The following is a 22,087-nucleotide window of genomic DNA, read 5'->3' on the forward strand; positions in this document are numbered from 1 at the left end:
TGACAGGCGACGTGGAAGGTGCAGCCGTCCGCCTTCAATCCTCTCTGCGCGTGTCGTCTGGACAACACACTGACCCAGACCATCAACGGTGTGCACATGCTGCACACGGGCGCGCACAAGGGCTTCCTGTATCGTCTGTCACCCTCTCACTCGGCCCTGGTTTCCGAGTACTGCTTTGCTCTCCCCGAAAGCGCTCAGACCTGCTGCTTCAATTCAACAAGGGTACGGGCGTGTGTATTTGTGAGTGTGTGAGTGTGTGTGTATGTGGTTGCGCGCAGGCGGAGTCGTATGCCCCTGTATTTTGAGTTGCTGTAAGTGGTGCAGTGCTCTGTTTCACGCATTGAGTATATCTTATTTCCTCGGCACACACACACACACACGCACACACACACACACACACGCACACACACACACACACACACACACACACACACACACACACACACACACACACACACACACACACACACACACGCATACTTCACCATCGATGCCAGGTGTTTGCGACGACAACGGGCGCGACAACACGCCTGTACACCTTCACGCTGCGGCTGCAAGAGCTGCACAACGAAGGACTGCATCCACTTGCCCCGGTGGACGCGAGCTCGTCTGTGCTCTGGCTTGGCTCAACAGACCTCGATGAACGGTGCGCGCCACACACACACACACACACACACACACACACACACACACACACACACACACACACACACACACACATGCGATGCCATCATGGACACGGCTTGACGTCGCTGAACTTGCTGCGATTACCGAGTTGGTGTATGGTGTTGTTGCATGTCTCGTTGTGTGTCCAAGCGCGGATTTTTCTCATCACTGCCCACTCGTGTTCACGTGTCGTTGTGTTCGCCTGCGTTGCAATGGGTGTTGTTCGGCTGTGTTCTCCGTTCAATGTATGCGTTTGTGTCATGGCAGTCGCATCTTGCGCGCGTGTCTCTCCGATGACATTTTCGCCACTGTGGAGCTGCACGACGACTCGCATGTGGACGATTCCTTGTAAGCGTTAACGCGCAATTGCACTGCTGCACACCCACATGCCGATCCATATGCAATAGTATCTGCGCCTCTATCTTCACACATACACACACACGTACACACACACGTACACACGTACACACACACGCACACACACACGTACACACATACACGCACACACATACACATACACACATATACGCACACACTCTCTGTTCAGCTCGATGGGCGGGTCATCGCATTCGCAGCAGCACGTGCCCACCCCCGGTCGAGGAACGAGCGTTGCACTGCAGGTCGTCGCCTATCAGCCGTTCAGCGCCGTGGAGTTGTGTGACCAGTTGCGGGACTTTGCTTCCACTTTGCCGGCAGGACACCCGAACGTCTGGCTGGTACGTGGTCGCGTCACATTGCGTCACTGCATGCATGGGTGGCTGGAGAGTTGGAGCAGCTGCAGTGTGATTGGTCTGCTGCTGACACTGACCTCCAATCCTCCACCCTGACAACAAACACTACCCGGTCCAGCACACGCACTCTCTCACATCTCGCGTTCCTTCCCACTCCCCGGTCTTCACTCATGGCACTCTTGTCACTGTCCTACACACGCACTTCTCTTGTCACCAAACAGACGCTGCAAGAATGCAACCTACTGCTGGCCACGGAGATGCTGATGCTTATGATTTCGGGCGCGCACAGCGCAGCCAGCTCCTTCCACGACAAATACACGCACACTCGCGACAGCCTGCGCAACTCATATGGCGTGCTCGCAGAAACCATGATTGGTGTGTGTTGATATGTGTGTGTGTGTCTGCGTGTGTTTGCGTGCGTGTGTGTGTCGCTGTGTAAGTTTTTCATGTGTGTGTGTATGCACGTTTTGACGTGTGTGTGGTGTATTTGTCTGAGTGCGTGGCGGATGGTTATCGATGTGCAAATGCCCTTTGGTTTCGTGTCTTCGCAGTGTTGACGGCGATTGGTACGTGCACAGTGATCTCCCTCATCCACCCACCCGCTCACTCGTCCACGTCGTCTGCAACCTGTGTTTGTTTGCACACGCTGTTTTCCTTCCGCGTCTGTATATTTGCACCAACAGGGATGAAGGACGTGGATTGGGTGGAGGCGACCAACAACCTCTTGCTGTCCCACCTCTCTGTTGAGGACTGCGCATCGCACATCAACCACCCCGACCTCACCCCCACCGCCGCTGCCCGCTTGCAAGCACAGCTCATGCTCACCCTCTACAACGCTGGCGCTTTCGTCGACAGGTCTGTGCTCTGCGTGTGTGTGTGTGTGTGTGTGCGTGCGCGTTGTTCGTGGCTGTATATGTATGAAGGCGGGTGCACGTGTCTGTATGTGCCTGTGTGTGTGTGTGTGTCTCTCTGCGCTTGCATCGATCGCCTGCGTGTGTTCGTTTCCGTACTTGTGTGCGTGCGCGTACATCCTGGGTTTTGGTTCGCACGGTTGTTTGGCGGAGGGTGGGTCCACTTTGTTTTTGTACAACATTCACATTTGTGCACGCGCGCGGTGATTGCCAGGTGCAATGACGCATCACGAGGATTTGAGTTGCTCGGAGACACGCTGGCCAGTCTGGACCAAGAAGGTACAGGCGGTGGTGCTCCTGGCTCGCGCGAGCGATGTGGTGCCGAGGAGAGGGCCTTGCGTTAATGCGTACGAAGTGTGTGGGACACACACGTTGTTGATACCAAACTGCACGCCACCACCACCTGACATCGATGTGTTGCTGCAGACTGGGAGAATGCTGCGCACATTGTGCTTGCAAGCACGGATCTGTGTTCATGTTTGCGATCATCAGAATCCTTTCAGGTTTTGCGTGAATGCGTGCGCGTGTGTGCGCGTGCGTGTGTGTGCCTGAGTGTGTGTGTGCGTGTGTATGTGTATGACTGCGTGTTATGTGCGTGTGCGTGTGCCTGAGTGTGTGTGTGCGTGTGTATGTGTATGACTGCGTGGTATGTGCGTGTGCGTGTGTGCGTGTGTGTACCTGTGTGCGTGTTTGTATATACGTGTGCGTGTGTGCATTTTTATGAGTATATTCGTTGCTTTGACGCATGAATTATTCGAATTTCGTCTGCTGATGCAACCGCACCACACCACTGTTTTGCCCCAAATCACAGGCGCGCGTTCTTGCCAGAGAAGACCTGGAGTGTGGGCTGCTGTCGCTCGCGCTCGATGCTCCGGAGTCGGCCGGTGCTGGCGGTGCTGCCATCACGCGTGACGGTGTCAGCTACTGGCGCAATGCTCTTGATGCCCTGGACGCTGCACACAGCTCGCAGCTCTCAGACAAGGTGTGCGCGCGTGTCGTATGTACATGTGCAGGTGTGCTTGCATGGGCGTGTGCAGACATGTTTTGCATGTGCGTGCGCGCGTGTTTGTGTTTGTGTGCATTGTTGGTGTATGTGTGTTGGTTCGTAACTGCAAGGCCATGGGGGCTTGCGTGGTTTTCAGGTTGTTGCTGAGCCAGATCTTGTCATCGGCTGGTCATCCTCAGCGCAGAGGTGGACGCCCTGTCCACTTTTTTTCGCGTGCGCAGCGTACAACACGGACGTCCTCTTGGTGAGCTTGCTCTCCGCACACACACACACATCCACACATAAGCACACACACGCACATACACACACACACACACATACACACATCAGCATACACACATAAGCACACACACGCATAAGCACATACACACATAAGCACACACACGCACACAACCCTAACCCCCCCCCCCCACTTTGCATTCCTCTCCACTTCCACCAATCGTTTCTGGTTCGTCCTCCAATGTCACGCGTGCTTGCTTTCTGTTTAGGCTGCACTCGGCACGGCCGCGTCGCTCATGCAAACGCCGCCAGCCGCCATTGTGGACATGATCGATACGTGAGACTGCAACCAGATGTGTGTGTGTGTGTGCAGTGTTTTTTTTTTTTTTTTGTATGTGTGTGTGCATGTGTGTTTGTGCCATTTCCTGTGTGACCCGTTTTCTTGAGGATGGTGTTGCTGTGTACTCATGGGCTGTGCTGTCCATTTGACAGGTGGATTGAGGACACGGCGCTTCGTCTCACCACAACCGTGAGTTGCAGCTTGTCGATGCAGTTCTTCGGTTCTTATGCGTACCACATGGTCCCATGGTGCTTCTGCTTGATATGGTGCTCATGCGTCCAAGAGTGCCTCTGCGTCTTGTGGCTGCCTTCCATGAACAAGCAGCACGTGTTGTGCTGTTCACTTACACGTGCAACACACATCCGCGCGCGCACGTTTGGCGGTTTGTTCGATCCAACACGTGCATTGTTCTTGCAGCTTCAATTTACGCAACGCCTTGTCACGACTGGTCTGGAGAAACTGCATCATGTGGACCGAAGAAGCATTGTGATTGCGTTTGTTGTGTCCAAGATTGCCGCCCTCTCATCGCCCGTATCAAAGTAGGGGGTGTGCGCGTCAGAGTGTGTGCACGTGTGTGCGTGTGTGCGTGTGTGTGCTGTGTGTTCTGGGCTGGTGATCCCTTGTCTGTACTTTTGGTTGCTTCTTCGTGACACACGCACACAAACGCTGCATCTCATCACTACCACTCGCACCACATTTCCCTACCACACGTCCTACAACCATCATTCCCCCATCACCATCACCACCATCCATCGCTTCAGCGTCCCTGCGTTCTCGCACGACACGGGCGCGCGCCATGCGTGGCTGGACCACCTCCCCCCATATGCGCCAGGGTATGCGCCCGGTGTCGGCGGGTCTGCGGCGCTGCTCAACGACCTCAAGCACGTGCAGGCGTTCTGCTGTGATCACGTTGACGGCGATATTGCAGACGCGCTCTGCGCAAAGGTGGGGCGCTTACTTGCAAGGGAGGCGAGGTTTGGGTGCTGTTGCTTGTGGTGTGTGCTGCATGCGCGCGTGTGTGTGTGTGTGTTGCGTGTGTTGTGTGTTATGGATGTGTGTGTGTGCTGTACTTAATGTGCTGGGTGAGATTGATTCCTGATATTCACACCGCTCCACCTCTTTTGGTTCTTTCGCCAGATTGATGCGTGTTCCGAGTTTCCGGGGAAGCTGTCCCTCAAGGTGCGCGCGTGTCAACGTGCTTGGCTGTGTTGCTCGCGACCATCAAGCCACAGCTTGCTCTGCAGGACGATAAATACATGTCGGACACATCCACACACACACACACACACACACACACACACACACACATCCACACACACATTCTCCTCACCCCCACCCAATTTCGTGCGTGCTGACACGACGTGACACGTGTGTGCGTGTGCAGCTCATCTGCCTGGCGCGGTCCGCGGATGTAGAGCGGGGCGGCGATCTTGTGCTCGCGTGTCATCCGCGTCTCCTATCGGACTTTCTTTCCTCCTGCCACCACAACTCCCCACAGGTACCTGTGTGCGTGTGCATGTGCTTGTGCGTGCGTGTGATGCAATTGAATGCATATGTGCGTATGTATCCATGCTCATCTCCACACCTGTCTGGGCTTGTTTTGCTTGTGTGCAGGTGATGGTGGCGCTGCTACACAAGCTGCAAACAATGATTGAGGTAAATTGTGGTGAATTGTTGCTTCCGTGTTGTGCTTTCGCCTGGCTGTGTACTCGCCCAGCACTGCTTCACCTGCCTCCCTGATTGTCTTCCCACCACTACGATCATCACGACTGCCCCGCTGCTGCACTCATCTCAAAAGCAACCGCGTTTGCGCGTGCAGACGAGCGAGGAGGCGGTGCCCAATGGCGCGGGCCGCCGAACCCGTTGTCCACCGCGGCAGGACTACGTCGAAGCGTTCGCTGGCCTCATCATGCGCCTCGCATCCTCACTCGGTCAGTCGAGCATGCACACACGCACACGCCTGCAGGCGAACGCATAAGAAGTGCAAAAGAGCACGCGTGTATGCAGTCATTGAAATGATCCTTAACTTTCCTCACACACACACACACACACACACACACACACACACACACACACACACACACACACACACACACACACACACACACACATACACACACACACACACACACACACACGTGTGCAGATGTGGTGGACTTTCTCGAAATTCTCCCGGATTCGATGCGTCTTGACGCCGCGCTGCCGTTCATCCGTCGCTCGTGCCAGCGCACGTCTGCCGCCTCCCTCATTGCGGTGCGAGCTACACACTCTCTGTTCTTTTGTGCGTGCGTGTGTGTGTGTGTGTGTGTGTCACGGGTCACCCTTTACACTCATTGTTCACACTCATCGCATCTTCATGTGCGTATGTTTACAACAGACAATCGTCAACGAGGCAAGCAGCCAACCCACGGAGAAGAAGAGATGACATGACTGACATGACATGATGTATTCAGCCACGACCACACATTCGGTTCACGTAGGAATAGTTGTACCGCTTGTTCTGTGCCGTTGAGTTTGTAGGATCTTTTCAGTTACACCAAGCACCCCACTCCCCACTTCTCTATCCCTGCCCACTCCCTGTACCCCGCCCTTCTGGTGCAAAACAGCGTAAACAAAAGTGACAGCGTAGCCCAGCACTTCAACACACAATCAAACTCCCAGAACCAACCCATCTGCTCCGTCCTCTCACTCTCTCACAACACACAATTCACGCAATCAAGCCTCACCTCGGTAAGTGGCAGGGCCACCGTTCCCTGCTGCGCCATCTTCATGAGGTAGTTTCTTGGCGCTGTGGTGGTCGTTGGCGCTGTTGTTGGCATCAGCAACTGCACCCGCGTCAGCAGTCGGCTCGTTTTCCGCATTTGTCTCTCCATCACCATCTGTGTTGTTGTTGTTGTTGTTGTCCTTCGCTCCTTCTTCATCCCCACCGGTATCCATCATCGTGTTCGTGGTGTCTGCCTCCTCTGTGTGCTGCTGCTTCGTTGTCCCCGCCACCACTTCCTCACGAGCCTCCGACTCTTCGCCAGCCTGCGTCTCTTGCTGCGGTCCGTGGACATCATCAGCATCAGCAGCATCGTCATGACGGGCTGTGCGCTGCGGCACGGTCGTCGCGTTGATGTCGGCATCAGACACATCAGCTGCATCAACGTCGTGGTCATTGGTGTTTGAGGGATCGTCGCTGCTGACACCGGCAGCATCAGCACTGTCATCGCTGTTGGTGTTGGTGTTGGTGTTGGTGTTTCCGTCACCGTCAGTTGTAACTTTATGCCCTGAATGAACACGCCGTTGCTCCCGTTGCTCCCGTTGCTCCTCACCATCATTGTCATCATCGCTGGTCGCGCTCGTCGCTGCAACGACTGCTGCTGATGTTTCCTGCTCCGTGTGCTCCGCCCACACGTCGTCATGACCACCATCACCATCACGAGCCTCGTCGTCATCATCGACAGCACCCCGCAGCGCATACCGTGTGCTGCGGCGTGCTCGTTGTCGTCGTCGCTGTCTCGACTCCCGCGATTTCCGTCGCTTGCGTGGCAGCTCACCATCACCATTGTCATCACCAGTGCCACCATCATCACGCCCAGCAAGGCCAGCGTCGTGACCATCACCAGTGCCGCCACCGCTATCTTGAGTGTGCGAGTTGTGCTGTTCGTCTGTGCCCCTCTCTTCATCGCGGACCGCCTGACTCAGCCGCAGATCAGTCAGATACGTCTGTTGTCGCAAAGCAGAGCACAGGCATGAAACGGCAGAGCAGCAATGTGAGTCGACCGACGTGTGCGAGTCTGTGAGTGTGTGTGTGTGCGTGAGAGAGTGTATGTGTGAGTGAGTGAGTGTGTGTTTGTGTATGTGTGAGTGAGTGTGAGTGTGTGTGTGTGTGATGTTTGCGTACCCTGACGGCTGCCTTGTGGCCAAGCCTTTCGATGGTGTCCACGACGTTTGACAGTGACATCTTCGGCATGAGCTGGTCCATCCACGCGTCATAGTGGTCCATCAGCAGCCGCAGGTTTCGCGTCTACACCAAAGGAGGGGGCGCAGCAGTGCAAGGTCGATGAGCATCGCAGCAGCGTTGCAAAGACAGTGAACGGCACTGCTGCCGAACAGACATTGGTGACGCAGGCGACGCAGGCGACGCAAGCACAGCACAGGCGAATCGGCAAATTGACAAAGGGGGTGTGCGTGTGCCTGTGTGCGTGTGCAAACAAGTATCGTACAACCGGTTATTGGCCGCCACCGTACCTCCATGCCGGGCTTGTTTGAGAAGCGAACGTGCTTGCTGAAGGTCTTGAGCATGTATGGTACGCCGTTTTCGGGGTTCAGCAGCCTGTTTCGACGTGGAGAACAGCCATGGGTGGTGGTAAGCATAGGCATGAGACGAATGGCGTCAAGAGTTTGGGGAACGCAGTACGCACGATGATGTAACCGCTGCCATGCGTTGCAGAGTACCATTGACAGCATTTGGCGTGCTGGCGAGCACAACGAGCGCAGCAGAGTATGTGCAAGCGAAAGGCGGCGTTGTGCAACACACCGCTCAACGTCCAAAGACATGCGTTTGGAGCCAGCCTTCTTTGTCTTGGTTGGGGTTTCATCCTCTTGCGTGGCTTCTGGTGCTTGCGACACGTTCGCCTGAGAGCCACCACCGTGGCCTTCATCATCTGTATGATCTGCAAAATGTGGAGGTAGGGGTGGAGAACGTGTTTAAGTAGAGAGTAGCACGCAGGGATTGGACCGGGAGAGAAGCACACCACAAGCAATCGCACGTGCGCTGTGTGTGTGTGTGTGCCCCTCCGTCTCCCTTTGCTGCTCAGTGTTTCCTCCCCCTCTCCGCTCATTCCTTCTCACACTCACAAACATGCATTGGCTCACCTCTTTCGTCGTCCTCGACGTGGTTGACGCCTGTGGAGGTGTTGGGGGCGGAGGAGGGCGCGCGTGTGCTTGATCCAAAGGCCTGGTCCAGGTTTCCGCCTTGCTCGATTGACTCCATGGCTCGCGCAAGCAGGTCGTCATCATCCGCTTCGCCGCCGTGCTGATCGTGCTGGGGCTGGTCCAGGTCATCGTCGAAGAAGAAGTCTGTCACATCATCTGGGTCGTGGAAGTTTCCCAGTTCATTCTCAGGCACACCAGTGGACGCCATACTGTGTGCGTTGTGTGTGTGTGTGTGTTGCTGTGTGTGTGAGTGTCTGGTGTGTGTGTGTGCGTGTGTGGCGTGTGTGTGTGTGTGTGTGTGTCCCTGTGCGTGTGTGTGTGTGTGCCTGTGTGTGCCTGTGTGCGTGCGTGTGTGTGTGTGTGTGGGGGGGGGTGGTGGTGTGTGTGTGTGTGTGTGTGCGTGTGTATGTGTGTGTGTATGTGTGTGTGTATGTGTGTGTGTGTGTGTGTGTGTGTGTGTGTGTGTATCCGCTCCTTCTCTTGTTCAAGCGTTTGGCGCCAAATGAGAATGCATTTCTTGCTGTCGTGTTTAGTCAATCAAGATGGCCGCGGCGCCACCACCGCTGTTGCTTCTTCTTCTTCTTCTTCCACTGGCCGTTGTCGAAAGTGCACGAGCACAGGCCACGCCGGGTTGCTCACTGGCACCTCCCTCGTGCATCTTCAGTGAGCCAGGGGCCCGGTGCACCGACGTGCCTGTGCAGGATGTCGTGGACGTGGTTCCGGTCGAGAGCCTGCAGAATGCGTTGAAGAAGACGGCAGAGGGCCTTGATGGCGGCTTCTTCGTGGCAGTGAGTTATCGTGGCCTGCCAGTGCTGTCGAAGGGCTTTGGCTATGCACGGAGCTCAAACCGCAGCGTGCCGCCCATGGCTGAGGATTACTTCCGCCTCGGCAGCGTGACCAAGGTCCTCACATCGGCGTTGGCTATGCGGCTTCGATCCAAGGGCCACATCAACCTCGACGACAAGGTGAAACAGGGAATGAATAGAGCTCTGGGTGTTCACAGGCACATGTATCTGCGTGCGTGCGTGCGTGCGTGCGTGTGTGCGTGCGTGTGTGTGTCTGTGTCTGCGTGTGTGTGTGTCTGTGTGTGTGTGTGCCTGTCTGTAAATTTGTCTGCCTGCCTGTCTGTCTGTCTGTGTGTCTGTGTGTGTGTGTCTGTGTGTGTGTCAGTCAGGCAGTGTGTGTGCGTGTGTGTGTCTGTCTGTCTGTCTGCCTGTCTGCCTGTCTGTCAGTCCGTTAGTCTGTCAGTCTGTCAGTCAGTCAGTCAGTCAGTCAGTGTGTGTGTGTGTGTGTGTGTCTGTGCGCCGTGTGTTGTGCATCCTGCCACCATGTTGTTCCGACCTGGTTAAAAAAAGTTATTTCCTTTGTGTTACCTCTCTGCCCCCCGGCCTCCTCGCATGCAACTCCCTCATCAACCGCCTGCCGCCTCTCAAACTGCCTTCTCCTCCTCTTCTCTTCCACCACCAACATTACCACCACATTGCCTCGTGCAACATGCAGTTGAGCCAGCACTTGGCTGGGCTGCGGCTTCGCTCCCGATGGCCTGGCTTCACTGCTGACCCAACGCTGCGCCAGGTGCTCTCCCACTCTGCCGGCATCCCGCGAGAGTCGCCCTGCCCTGAGGACGACTGCAACATCACGACGGTGCAGGCGCTGGCCCGCCTCAACGGCACCCAGCTCATCTTCCCACCAGGCAGGCGCACCGAATACTCCAACCTCGGGTTTGCGCTTCTTGGCCACGCGCTGGCAGCAGCCCTCAACACCACGTACGAGCACGCCCTGCAGCAGCACGTGCTCAAGCCACTGGGCCTGTCGTCAACGGCGCTGCGTCTTCCACACGCCATCGTGGACAAGTGGCTTGCCTACGGTAGCCAGCCCGTCTCTGCTGCCACAGTCGATCTGGGCTGGTCAGAGCCTGAGGGCCAGGCGTATATGGCGGGCCAGGACCTCACGACTGTCACAGACATGCTCTCATACTGTCTCCTTCAGAGCGGCAGCGATTGCAGTGACAACGGCGGCGATTGTGTAACCAGCAGCAGCAGCAACAACAACAACAACAACAACAACAACAATAACAACAACAACAACACCAAAAACAACAGCAACAACAACAACAACAACAGCAACAACAGCAACAACAACAACAACAACAACAGCAACAACAACAATAGCAGTAATGCTCATCCAAGTAGCAAGCGCGGAACAGCACCTTCAACAGCTCCAACTGCCAAGCGCAGGCATCCGCCACCGCCGTGTCTAGTGGATGCAAACCTGTTTTCAGAGTGGTTTCAGGCCGTTGCGCTACACCGAGATGGGCAGACGGCATATGGGCTTGGATGGGAGGGCCAGCGTACCCAGGCAAACGATGGTTGGCTGTGGGGGAAGAGTGGCAGTGTTGCCGGCTTTTCCGCACAGCTGCTTGTCGACACAGACCAGCAGTTGGCAGTCGGCGTCATGTCGAACGAGCCCAGCGCCACAGACATTGCAAACACGGTGATGGAGATGGTGGCCATGTCTGTAAAGGCGACGGTGCATAAGTTGGTGAGCGCTGCGCAGTTCCCAGCACCGACTGCGTCTTCGCGTTTCGTGGGCGTTTACGAGGGGCAGGTGCCCAGTGCAGGTGGGCTGCTGCGTGTCAACATCACGCACTCTCCTCGCCACCCACAACGGCAACAGCGCTCGACGCTGTCCCATGCTCAACAGCACCCGCAGCACGCAATCAGTGCTGTCAACACGCACATGTCTCAACACGCCAATTCAACAACATCATCCCCGGCAACAACAACAACAACAACAACAACAACAACAACAACAACAACAACAACAACAACAACAACAACAACAACAACAACAACAACAACAACAACAACAACAACAAGCGGTCCGTCTGAAGAGCTTGTGGCGGTGGTGTCTGCGATGGGGCTGGACTTTGAGTACCGCACATACCACGTTTTTGCTGACGATGTGTTTGTGCTGGCAACACCTTTCCATGTGGACATCCCGTGTCTGCTTGACGCGGAGCTTGGGCTTGACGGTGAGCCAATTCGGTTTGTGCAAGCAGAGCACGGCAAGGTGACAGGGCTGGAGTTTCCCCACATGTTTGTTGGTCACGTTCTCCATCGCGTTTCCGCGTAGCTGTGCAGTCACATCACCGCCGAGCGAGCGAGCCCATGACGTGCGACAATACCACTCTTGGCACACCGAGAATGTGGGCGTGGCTGTGCAGTTCGGTGAGGGCTGAGTTTGGAATGTTGTGTGGATGATGGATCGTTGACGACGCTGCAGCTGCTTCACCGTGTCGTGGGTGCTGTTTGCTCCACCAGTCAATGTTACTCTTGATTCATCAATTGCCGAGAGTTTGAGGCAGCACACGTGCGCAGGGCACGTGTTTGGTTCATTCGCATAAACTATGAGAACATTCAAATCAAGCCAGCAAGTCACAGCAAGCAAACACCGCAACAGAACAACGTGGCCAGTCAACACCATTCACTTCAGCAACTCAAGCCCACGCTTGCATGCAGATCGACGAAACGGAACACCACCAATGCCGGTACATACATGTGGTTTGCATACAAGCATGTGGACATAAACCAGGCTACAGGATCAAGGGAAAGGGGTAAAGAAAAGACATTCAGCGCAGGCGAGACAGAACACGCAGAGTAATCTCGACAATGGTACTTGTGGGCGTGGGCAAGAGCAGTGTCGAAAAAACCGAAAGAATAACAGAGCCGGCAATTGACCGACAGTAAAGCATGGAAACGCCAACGCAGACCCCGCGTTCATGACGAATTGTGGGCTGCCGACATTTTGTCCGACATCTCCTTGCGCTGATGCTCCAACACCTGCACGAGGACGGCACAGTCAGTCGTTCACATTCGTGAAAGGCAAAACCAAAAAAACAAACACAGCAAAACAAAGAAGCACACACACAAGTGCAGCAAAACCACAATCATGACCAGACAAGCACAATGACGCGCACATCCATATACACATACACATAAGCATACATACACATGCAATCACAGGCATGTATGTCATTGCCTCCGTCTAACCTTTCCGCGCGCAGCCCTGACGCGATTCAGGGGCGTCTCAAACACTTGGTCCGACACATGCCGCTGTGAACAGCACCAGTGAAAGTGGTGGCAGCAGTGAGTGTGGTCAACAGGTACACGAGTGTTGAGAATAATGCAAGCAGCAGCAGACAGAGCAAGCAAATTTCTTGTGTGAGCGGCCGCAAACAGGCCACATTGAGACATGCCAGATGCAACCCCCTTCTCTCCTCTCACCCGTGGTCGATAAGGCGTGTCATCACCATCACCATCGTCGTCGTCGTCGTCGTTGTCGTTGGTATGGTGGCCACGCGCAGTCGGCTGCACACGGCGGGCGCCGTCGCGTGCTCTCTGATGATGGCGGTGGCTTCGCTCGCTCCTGCTGTGGGGCGGCTCAATGCCGTGCGATGATGGCGCGTGTGTCGATGCATCGTCATCATGCACGGACGAGGCGCTCATGTTGTCCTGCCACGCCGTTCGCAACTTGGCCAGCTCCAGTGGCGTGTACTCATCTTCATAGCCAGGCTGCACCGCGCGGTGTCCACTTTCGTGACTTCGAGCGTGCCGCCGATCACGCCGTGTTGTTGACGATGGTGGCGAGGAAGGGGCATTTCGTTGCCGCGAGTACTTGCGTCGGAGTTTACTCTGAGCTCAGCCAAAGCAGCAGGCAAGTAAGATGAGTGTCATGACGAGGTAAAGTAACAAGAACGACCTGGATGCAGAAGCAAGCTGCACCTGCATGGGCTTCGAGTAAGTACGTGTGCACTTGTTTGTTTGCAGGAGCATTGGTGCTTGCACACCACCAACAGCAGCAGCCGTCAACAATCCTACCTGGACAGACTCTGCTGGGTGCTCCGGTGTTCGGCCGTGACTGCGGTTCAGGGCACGAGCAACAGCAGCCTCATCTTCCATCCGCTACAGCGGACACGCGCGGGGTTGTTGGCGTTGATGTCGATCATGAGCGCACCGGAGAGTGGATGGTTGTGGTCGCAGCGATGAGTGTGTCAGGCAGCGTACGCATCACACATGCACACGAAAACGCGAAAAGTACAAACCATTGCACTCAAACAAGCAAACACACACACACAACTGCATGCACATGCACGACAGACCTTTGTCTCCATATCTCTGAGGCGGTGGCGACGTGTGAGAAACTCTCGCCGGCTCTGCTCATACACCTGGATTCATGCGTGCACAGCCACATCCACAAAAGAAACATAGACAGAGGTGTGACATGACAACAGCATCACCTGGATGACTATCAACGCCTGTGCATTGGTGGTACAGGTGCAAACCGCATGTTGCAAACATCTACGAGGTAACAATCAATGACAACGGCTGTTGTTCTCAAATGAGAACATGATATGATGTCAGATCTGAGCATTGTTGCACCTTTTGGTGTCGAAGGCGTTGGTCCCGCTTCAACTTCTCCAGCTCTCGCTTCTCTGCGTCAAGGCGTGCAAGGTCTTCCTGCAGCCTGAGCATGATGCAGTTCACAAAAGCGTCAGCACGACGCAGCCAACTTTCACAGCACACACATGCACACACAAACCCAGTTGCACATAGACACAAACGCGTGCACGTGAAGGTACAGTTGTTCTCTTGCCCCATTCACAGAAACTTGCAGGAAAACCAGTGCATGTGCGTGTGAGTGCGCGTGTGTGCATGGCTACGTGTGCGACTCTTGTTGACGTACTGGGATCTGCGGCTTGCTTCAGCGTCAAGCAGCATCTGCTCCTGTCGTTTCCATGCCTCCTCCTCCGCAGTGAGAGCCCGAATTTCGCGCTCGCTCGTCTGCAGCAGCGCCCGTTCGCGCAGCAGCGTCGCTTCCTCCTCCCGGATTTTCTCTCTCTCGCGAACCTGTCGTGCGTGCGATTGCGCAAATGTGCAAGTATGAGCATAAAAGTGTGCGTGTGTTGTGTGCGAGTGTGTGTGTTGTGTGTGAGCATTCATGGGCGTGGGTGCCTGCTTGTGTGAAAGTGGAAGGCACGCGGTTGAGTTACTACCTTGCCAACACGTCAGCATGCACGTTGATGCTCACTCATCCACCGTCGCACATGAACACATTACCTGGTAGTCGACAACAAACTCTGGATATTCGTTGAAGACTGGGTAGGTGCCTGGCGTCAGTGGCTTAAAGTCCTGCGTGCGATGACGGCGAACAACACACACACATACACACACGCATGTACGCACACACACACACACATACACACACACACACACACACACGCATGCACACACGCACACGCACGCACAACAGCAGCGGCGGCGTAAGTACAGCGCAGAGACGGTTTGGAAGGTGTGCTTGCATGATGTTTTCCATTACGTTGGTTACTCACGCACATCAACTTGTTTGTGTTGAGGTTGCGAGCTCAGACAGCTTTCAAGTGTGGAAAAACGCACGTGCATGAGGTTGTAGGTGTCTACGTCTTCTGTTGTGATGCTTGCGAGCTCGTACGCCAGCTTGACCACTTCGTCGGCGTCCACTGGGTTTGGTTTGCTGAGGTAGAATGATACGTCCTCCTGCGTCGCACACGTGAGAAGTGCAGCCTGTTTGGTATGTCCGTGCGTGTGTTGGGCAAAGCAAGAATGAGTGTCTATCGTGCACATGATATGCGCATTCTAACACACACACACACAACACTCAAACACACACACACGCACAAACACACACAAACACGCGCGCGCGCAAACGCAGCACAACACACACATGCACACACACACTCACACACGGCACTTTGGCTTTGAGAGCTGTCAGAGAACCAGTCACACGAGGATGCAACGTGTATATTGGCCATCATTCTGTCACGCTCGCCTTTCCTTACCCTTGATGCCTTCAAGTATGCAAGCGCAATGTACATGATGAAGCCGGGATGGTTGGACACGACGTTGTCCCACACGCGCAGCCACTCTGGTTCGGCAAACACGTCAGAGAACATGGTTTGGAGGAGGGGCCAGCCATAACCCTGCGCTGTCATGCCGAGCTCAACAAAGTGCTGCAACACCTCCACATCGTGCTCGGCCAGCAAGTTCTCCAACATGTTCAGCACCTGCGCGCAGAGAGGGAAACAGAAGAAGAGTGCGTTGAACACACAAAAGTGCATATGAGACGGCAAAACAATTCAAGCAGAGAACCATGCATGTCACAAGGTCATGTTGGACGCTAAACACACACACAGACACACACACACACACACACACACACACACACAGACAGCCAACAGCCAGACACACACTCTCAATCGCGCTCTCAAAGTTTGCGTGAAGTGAAATAAACGCTTACACTGAGTGGAGGATTTGGGAAGAATTCAAACCAGAGTTGGCACCAGTTTGTCAACACGGTGGCGCAGACTTCAAACGCTTCCAGCTGATGAAAGGGTTGCGGCGACAAGCCAACAATGAGCACCAGGCAGGGCACACGATGTGAGCACTTGATGAACCTAAGGTCAAAGTGTATCTCCCTCTCATCTATCTACACACACCCACACACACACACCTAAACACACCCACACACACACCTAAACACACCCACACACACCCACACCCACACCCACACCCACACCCACACCCACATACACCCACCCACACCCACCCACACCCACCCACCCACACACACACACACACACACACACACACACACACACACACACACACACACACACACACACACACACACACACACACACACGCTACAACTGACAGGGTTGTTTTGGAACATGCGGACAAAGGGGAAGACGGTCCCGGCCAGATATGGCAGCTCTCCAAAGATTGGCGCCCAGTGCGCAAGACACGACATGGTTCTGTGTGCGGCGTGACAGCGTTGAGTCGTGGGAAGGGTACGGGTGAGCGATGCGACAGGGAAAATAACAATCAATAGGGATAGGGCGCAAAGACCCGCCGTCGTGTGAGCTTACCTGCACACACAGGCACAAACAGACACAGACATACACACACACACACGCATGTGCAGACGCACAGGCGCACCTTTGGAGAATGCGTTGGAGTTTGCGGCTGCGCAGCGGGTAGTGTTCTTGGAGGCGAGCAAACGCTGGGTGTGTGCCGAGGGAGTTGAGGGCGTTGTAGGCCAGCACGTTGTTGGGAAGGTTGAGCACACGCTTCCAAATGTACTTGCGATACTTTGTCGGGTATTCACCAAATCCAAGCAGCACTCGCCTCAGCTTGAGAAAGTTGATTGCAGGCCGCTGATGCCGTTGTGGTGTGGTGTGGTGTGGTGTGATGTGGTATGGTGTTGTGTGGTGTGTGAACACGTGTGTGTGTGCTGTGATGAGCGTGCATGAACGTGTGTATGTGTAAACGTGTGCTCGTGTGTGCCACAAGTACGAGTTGTGATGTCGTTTAGCACAAGAAAACAATGCTTACATCCATTGCATCGTGGAGGATGGGTACGCCCTCGCGTGGAAGCGACTGTAAATATCGCTCCAAATGTTCCGCTGAGGCGCTCTCCTGTGAGCAGCAACCACACGCATCCACACCCAGAATTCGTGGTGAGATCACCCAAGGAGATTACAGATGTGGCAACAAACACATAATATGGATGTGCAATGGGGAGTTGCGTTCAATCACGAGTACGCGACGGTCGGCGGCACATACCTGCTGGTGTGCTTGCGGGCCAGAGCGTCTGTGATACAAACACAACAACCAAGCAATCCCATTCAGTGGGTGAGTCAAGCCAGAACGACAAGCGCCCTATCGCATCACACGCACATGTTCAAGCGAGATCGCCATTCAGCTTGGCAATGGCACAGCCAACCAACCAACCAAGAAGCAAGCAAGCAAACAAACAAACAAACAAACAAACAAACAAACAAACAAACAAACAAACAAACAAACAAACAAACAAACAAACAAACAAACAAACAAACAAACAAACAAACAAACAAACAAACAAACAAACAAACAAACAAACAAACAAGCAAGCAAGCAAGCAAGCAAGCAAGCAAGCAAGCAAGCAAGCAAGCAAGCAAGCAAGCAGACACGCACGCACGCACGTTTGCCGCCGGTCGGTGTGCCTGCTTCTGATTGATGCCGCTGATCGCGTGAGATGCGACGACGAAGCGCCCGAGACACTCGTTCCTGTTGTTGTGGTGGCACGACCGACGCTCGTGCCGCCTGTTGTCGAGGATGGTGCTGTGCGGCGGTGGCTCCGGAATCCGCTAGCCCGCTGCTTGTGCGGTTTCTTGCGCTTTGTCTTTGATTTGGCCTTGCTGCGTGCCACCTTTGCCGTGTGTCTCAGCAGCTGCACGAGGTCATACAGGCCAAGCTCGCCCGTCGCACGAACCAGAGCGAGATACCTGCATGTTTGCAATACCGTCATACACACGCACACACGCGAAATGGGGCAATACGTGAGTGAGGGCCCAATAGGGGTGAGGTTGCGGCATGTCATACAATCGTGACGTGTTGGAAAACCAACAAATTGTGCAGCCGATGATTCAAGCCATTGGTCCAGTCGATTTTGTAAACCCCACCATTCAACTTGTTGCCAAACACACACGCACACTCCATCCACAGGGCACGCCATCCTGTCACCTTGCGTTTGGGTCGATGGAGAAGTTATCGCAGAAGGGAAACTCTTGCGGGCCAACGGATGACAGGATTTGCGCAGAGTTGACATCAAGGAAGCGAATGACGCCATCGTGACCCAGAACACCGCACATCTGCACAACACAGCAAATAGCAGCAAGCGGTCAGCGAAGCAAGTGGTCTTCACAGGCACCCCATAGATGAGACCAACATGTCCACGCGGCTTGTGCAGATGGTCGGTAACGAATCAGACAGCTGAACGCAACGTGTTCGAGCATACAAACATTGCAAAGAACACCAAACACTTGTTCACTCACTCACACTCACACTCACACACACACACACACACACACACACGCACACGCACACACGCACTCACGCACACTCACACACGCACTCACGCACACACACACACACGCACTCACGCACACACACACACACGCACACACACACACGCACACGCACAATTACAATCATCTCCCTCACATACACACACGTAGCACGTACGAGCAATTTCGTGTCGGCGGCGCCAGCCCAGAGGAAGTGGATGGTCTGTGCACCTCTTGACGATTCCGGGAGCTCAATGGCTTTCACAAGCGACTCTGTCGGTATGTTGTACAGGAACACACACCTGCGGTGTTTGGGTTGGCGTGGATGGCGTGAGCTGCATGTGCAGATGGAGTTGCGTATGTGCGCTTGTGACGATTTGATGAACCTGGGCGTGCTTGTGCATGAGTGGTATTTCACAGACAACATGCGGCACCACTTGGTTTCCTTTCAAGTCTTACCTGCACTTTCCACCGGCAAGCAAGTGCTTGCTGTCCCGCGACACGGCAAAGCAGCGAAGTGCAAGCCGTCCTGCAACGTCGTGAGGGTGAGGTTGGAAGCGATGATGATTGCGGTGGCCATCGAGATTGTGAACAACGTGCAGGGTGTATCGAGAGACCCAACATGCTCACACAATATCATGTGTAGACAGGCACGCGTGCGCGTGACTCATGCACACGCTCAAACACGCACAGACACACACACACACACACACACACACACACACACACACACACACACACAAACACACACACACATACAAAATCACACACAATCACACACGCGCGCACCTTCTGTGGTCGGAATGGGCAACCGCGCCTCAAACTGGAGGTTGACGGCTGACCAGAGCATGATTGTGTCGTCCTTGAATGCCGTCACGAGGAATGACCCAGATGGTGTGAACAGCACCTGCTCAGTTGGTCGCCAATGCGCCAGGCAGCAATTGAGTGAGGGAGTGTGTGTGTGTGTGTACGAGTGTGTGTGTTTTGTGTGTGTGTGTGTGTGTACAAGTGTGTGTGAGTGTGTTTTGTGTGTGTGTGTGTGAGTGAGTGAGTGAGTGTCTGCGCTACAACACAAACACACACACACACACACAAATGACCAAACGATACAGTACTGTACTGGTCCTGACCCCTTTCGACTCAACACCTCCCGACACGCGTTTCCATTCATTGCAACCAACCTCTTGCACGCCGACGTTCTCTGCGCCGTTGAGGTTTCGCAAGTGTTGCAGAGGGTTGAGCTGAAACAACAGCGCCTCGTTGGCTAAAGCAGGAGTGGGAACGGTGATCCCACAGCACGTGCAAGCCGGTGTTGTGGTGTTGAAGAGACCGTGAGCCGCGTGTGACAACAAGGCAGGCGGTGGGTCGAGGAAGCACAGAAATGAATGTTGGTATGCACTGCATGCATGGTGCAGCGGGAAGGCAAGTCGTTCGTTCGACCACCACAACAACAACAACAACAACAACAACTTAAACAACAACTTAAACAACAACTTAAACAACAACAACAACAACTTAAACAACAACAACAACAACAACAACAACAACAACTTAAACAACAACTTAAACAACAACAACAACAACAACAACAACAACAACAACAACAACAACAACAACTTAAACAACAACTTAAACAACAACAACAGCAACAACAACTTAAACAACAACAACAACAACAACAATAACAACAACAACAACAACAACAACAACAACAACAACAACAACAACAACAACTTAAACAACAACAACAACAACAACAACAACAACAACAACAACAACTTAAACAACAACTTAAACAACAACTTAAACAACAACAACAACAACAACAACAACAACAACAACAACAACAACAACAACAACTTCATAAACAACAACAACAACTTCAACAACAACTTAAACAACAACAATAACAACATGAATGAGTTCCGGGGTTGGTGCAGGTGGGCAGTGGGAATACTCACCACATGTGACAACGGCGTATGTTTCATCTTGATTGATGTCGATCCTGTGCACCGTGCTCTGAGTCTCATCACCCCACTGCTCAATGACAGAGCCCGTGGCTATGCGCAGAGAGACAGCGAGAGAAGTACAAGGCATACAACGCGCGAGCGTGAGCATAGTAGAGGCTGTGGCCGAACAAACCAGCCAGTGCATGCGTGTGGCAGCTGCTGGGTTTGCAACAAAGATAATCTGTGCCAATGTTATCATGCAACTGAAGGCAGCCGCGCTTACATACAGGTATAGAGACATGAACAGACACAGACACACACACACACAGAGTCTCGCACACACAAACACAGAGTCTCACACGCGCATACATACATTCCATCACACATTCTGTCGCACACACGCACACACATTCACACATTCACACACACATACACACACACCTACGCACACCGCATACAACCACGCACAGAGTTCGATGCAGCGGATCCAGTTGTCTGCGTCTGCAATAAGGATTCTGTTGATGGAAGGGGCAATGGCAATGGCTGTCAGTGGAGTGCCATTGTTGTACACGAGCTTGTAGCAGTTGTCATCGAGTTTGAACCAGAAGATGTCGCCACGATGGTCGGCGGTGAGGAGCTGGCTGCCCTTGGCATCAAAGCATGCGTGAGTGATGCGGTGCCGGTGCGCGTGCAACGTGCTTGCCGTTGCTCGTTTTGTGTGATAAATGGTGGCCAAGAGCCCCGCATCCCCGCCCTGCACTGCCGCTGCTGAGGACGACGCTGACGGCGCAAACCCGGCTGCCGACGACGACAGCCACAGCGTTCCATGCTTCCGCCCACGCAGGTCAACTTCTGTGGCCATCTCTTCTTCTTGGACGGATTTCAAAAATATGCCGGCAGCTGGACTTGTCAATTTTTTGACAAGTAGGAGTGTGATAAGAGCTTCAATCAGAATGTTGGGTTGGGTGCTTGTGGCGCCTGCGCAACCAACACACACACACACACACACACACACACACACACACACACACACACACACACACACACACACACACACACACACACACACACACACACACACACACACACACACACACACACACACACACACACACACACACGTACACACGTACACACGTACACACGTACACGCACACATCTTTGCTCGTGTGTTGTTTGGTTTCGTGGTTCAACGGGCAACTATGTACTTGGGTGGGGAAGAAGAAGCAAGGACAGCCTCAAGCAAGTCTCACGGACATGCGCTTGCACATGCATGGTCAGACAGCCCACAATAGAGAAACGAGAATAAAGGAGAACGGAACTGGAGAACATAACCAGTGACGCTTCACTCCAGCCAGGACGCAGAAGCATGCAGACACACCAGCAAAGCGAACCAGAAGAATGAAGAAATCAAAGGGTA

At 54.0% G+C, this 22,087-nt stretch overlaps 4 protein-coding genes across 4 annotated transcripts in view; 2 read left to right on the top strand and 2 right to left on the bottom strand.

Annotated features, from left to right (window-relative positions):
- Positions 1–6,499, top strand: part of PTSG_01321 (uncharacterized protein) — an 8,632-nt gene extending 2,133 nt beyond the window's left edge. Inside the window, exons 5-24 of the mRNA XM_004997235.1 lie at positions 7–222; positions 498–646; positions 934–1,014; positions 1,214–1,382; positions 1,619–1,772; positions 2,081–2,252; positions 2,523–2,587; positions 2,735–2,811; positions 3,120–3,290; positions 3,451–3,558; positions 3,803–3,870; positions 4,026–4,062; positions 4,291–4,412; positions 4,635–4,818; positions 5,011–5,052; positions 5,258–5,371; positions 5,488–5,529; positions 5,693–5,804; positions 6,020–6,126; positions 6,251–6,499. Of these exons, the coding sequence (XP_004997292.1) occupies positions 7–222; positions 498–646; positions 934–1,014; positions 1,214–1,382; positions 1,619–1,772; positions 2,081–2,252; positions 2,523–2,587; positions 2,735–2,811; positions 3,120–3,290; positions 3,451–3,558; positions 3,803–3,870; positions 4,026–4,062; positions 4,291–4,412; positions 4,635–4,818; positions 5,011–5,052; positions 5,258–5,371; positions 5,488–5,529; positions 5,693–5,804; positions 6,020–6,126; positions 6,251–6,298 (2,238 nt within the window). The 3' untranslated portion in view covers positions 6,299–6,499. The remainder of the gene's footprint in view (positions 1–6; positions 223–497; positions 647–933; positions 1,015–1,213; positions 1,383–1,618; positions 1,773–2,080; positions 2,253–2,522; positions 2,588–2,734; positions 2,812–3,119; positions 3,291–3,450; positions 3,559–3,802; positions 3,871–4,025; positions 4,063–4,290; positions 4,413–4,634; positions 4,819–5,010; positions 5,053–5,257; positions 5,372–5,487; positions 5,530–5,692; positions 5,805–6,019; positions 6,127–6,250) is intronic.
- Positions 6,500–6,588: 89 nt separating this feature from the next.
- PTSG_01322 (uncharacterized protein) lies at positions 6,589–9,001 on the bottom strand (the record flags this gene model as incomplete). The annotated part of the gene is made up of 5 exons (XM_004997236.1): positions 6,589–7,581; positions 7,760–7,882; positions 8,107–8,191; positions 8,396–8,531; positions 8,734–9,001. 5 exons carry the CDS (start codon positions 8,999–9,001, stop codon positions 6,589–6,591), a joined length of 1,605 nt encoding a protein of 534 aa, XP_004997293.1.
- Positions 9,002–9,335: 334 nt separating this feature from the next.
- PTSG_01323 (uncharacterized protein) lies at positions 9,336–11,928 on the top strand (the record flags this gene model as incomplete). Its single annotated transcript, XM_004997237.1, has 5 exons — positions 9,336–9,758; positions 10,294–10,798; positions 11,054–11,413; positions 11,517–11,674; positions 11,728–11,928. The coding sequence occupies 5 exons, from the start codon at positions 9,336–9,338 to the stop codon at positions 11,926–11,928; spliced, it is 1,647 nt and encodes a 548-aa protein (XP_004997294.1).
- A 227-nt stretch (positions 11,929–12,155) lies between these two features.
- Positions 12,156–21,586, bottom strand: PTSG_01324 (uncharacterized protein). The gene is made up of 23 exons (XM_004997238.1): positions 21,136–21,586; positions 20,680–20,778; positions 19,900–19,982; positions 19,508–19,625; positions 19,178–19,247; positions 18,897–19,020; positions 18,396–18,523; positions 17,855–18,157; positions 17,457–17,484; positions 17,226–17,309; positions 16,830–17,047; positions 16,546–16,645; positions 16,129–16,212; positions 15,671–15,895; positions 15,249–15,395; positions 14,913–14,984; positions 14,539–14,702; positions 14,235–14,319; positions 13,955–14,020; positions 13,674–13,757; positions 13,080–13,487; positions 12,846–12,908; positions 12,156–12,635 (listed from the first exon to the last, which is right to left on the bottom strand). The coding sequence occupies exons 1-23, from the start codon at positions 21,527–21,529 to the stop codon at positions 12,573–12,575; spliced, it is 3,210 nt and encodes a 1,069-aa protein (XP_004997295.1). The 5' UTR covers positions 21,530–21,586; the 3' UTR covers positions 12,156–12,572.
- Positions 21,587–22,087: the final 501 nt, after the last annotated feature.

The sequence above is a fragment of the Salpingoeca rosetta genome (assembly GCF_000188695.1).
Source record: "Salpingoeca rosetta unplaced genomic scaffold supercont1.4, whole genome shotgun sequence".
Taxonomy (NCBI): Eukaryota; class Choanoflagellata; order Craspedida; family Salpingoecidae; genus Salpingoeca; species Salpingoeca rosetta.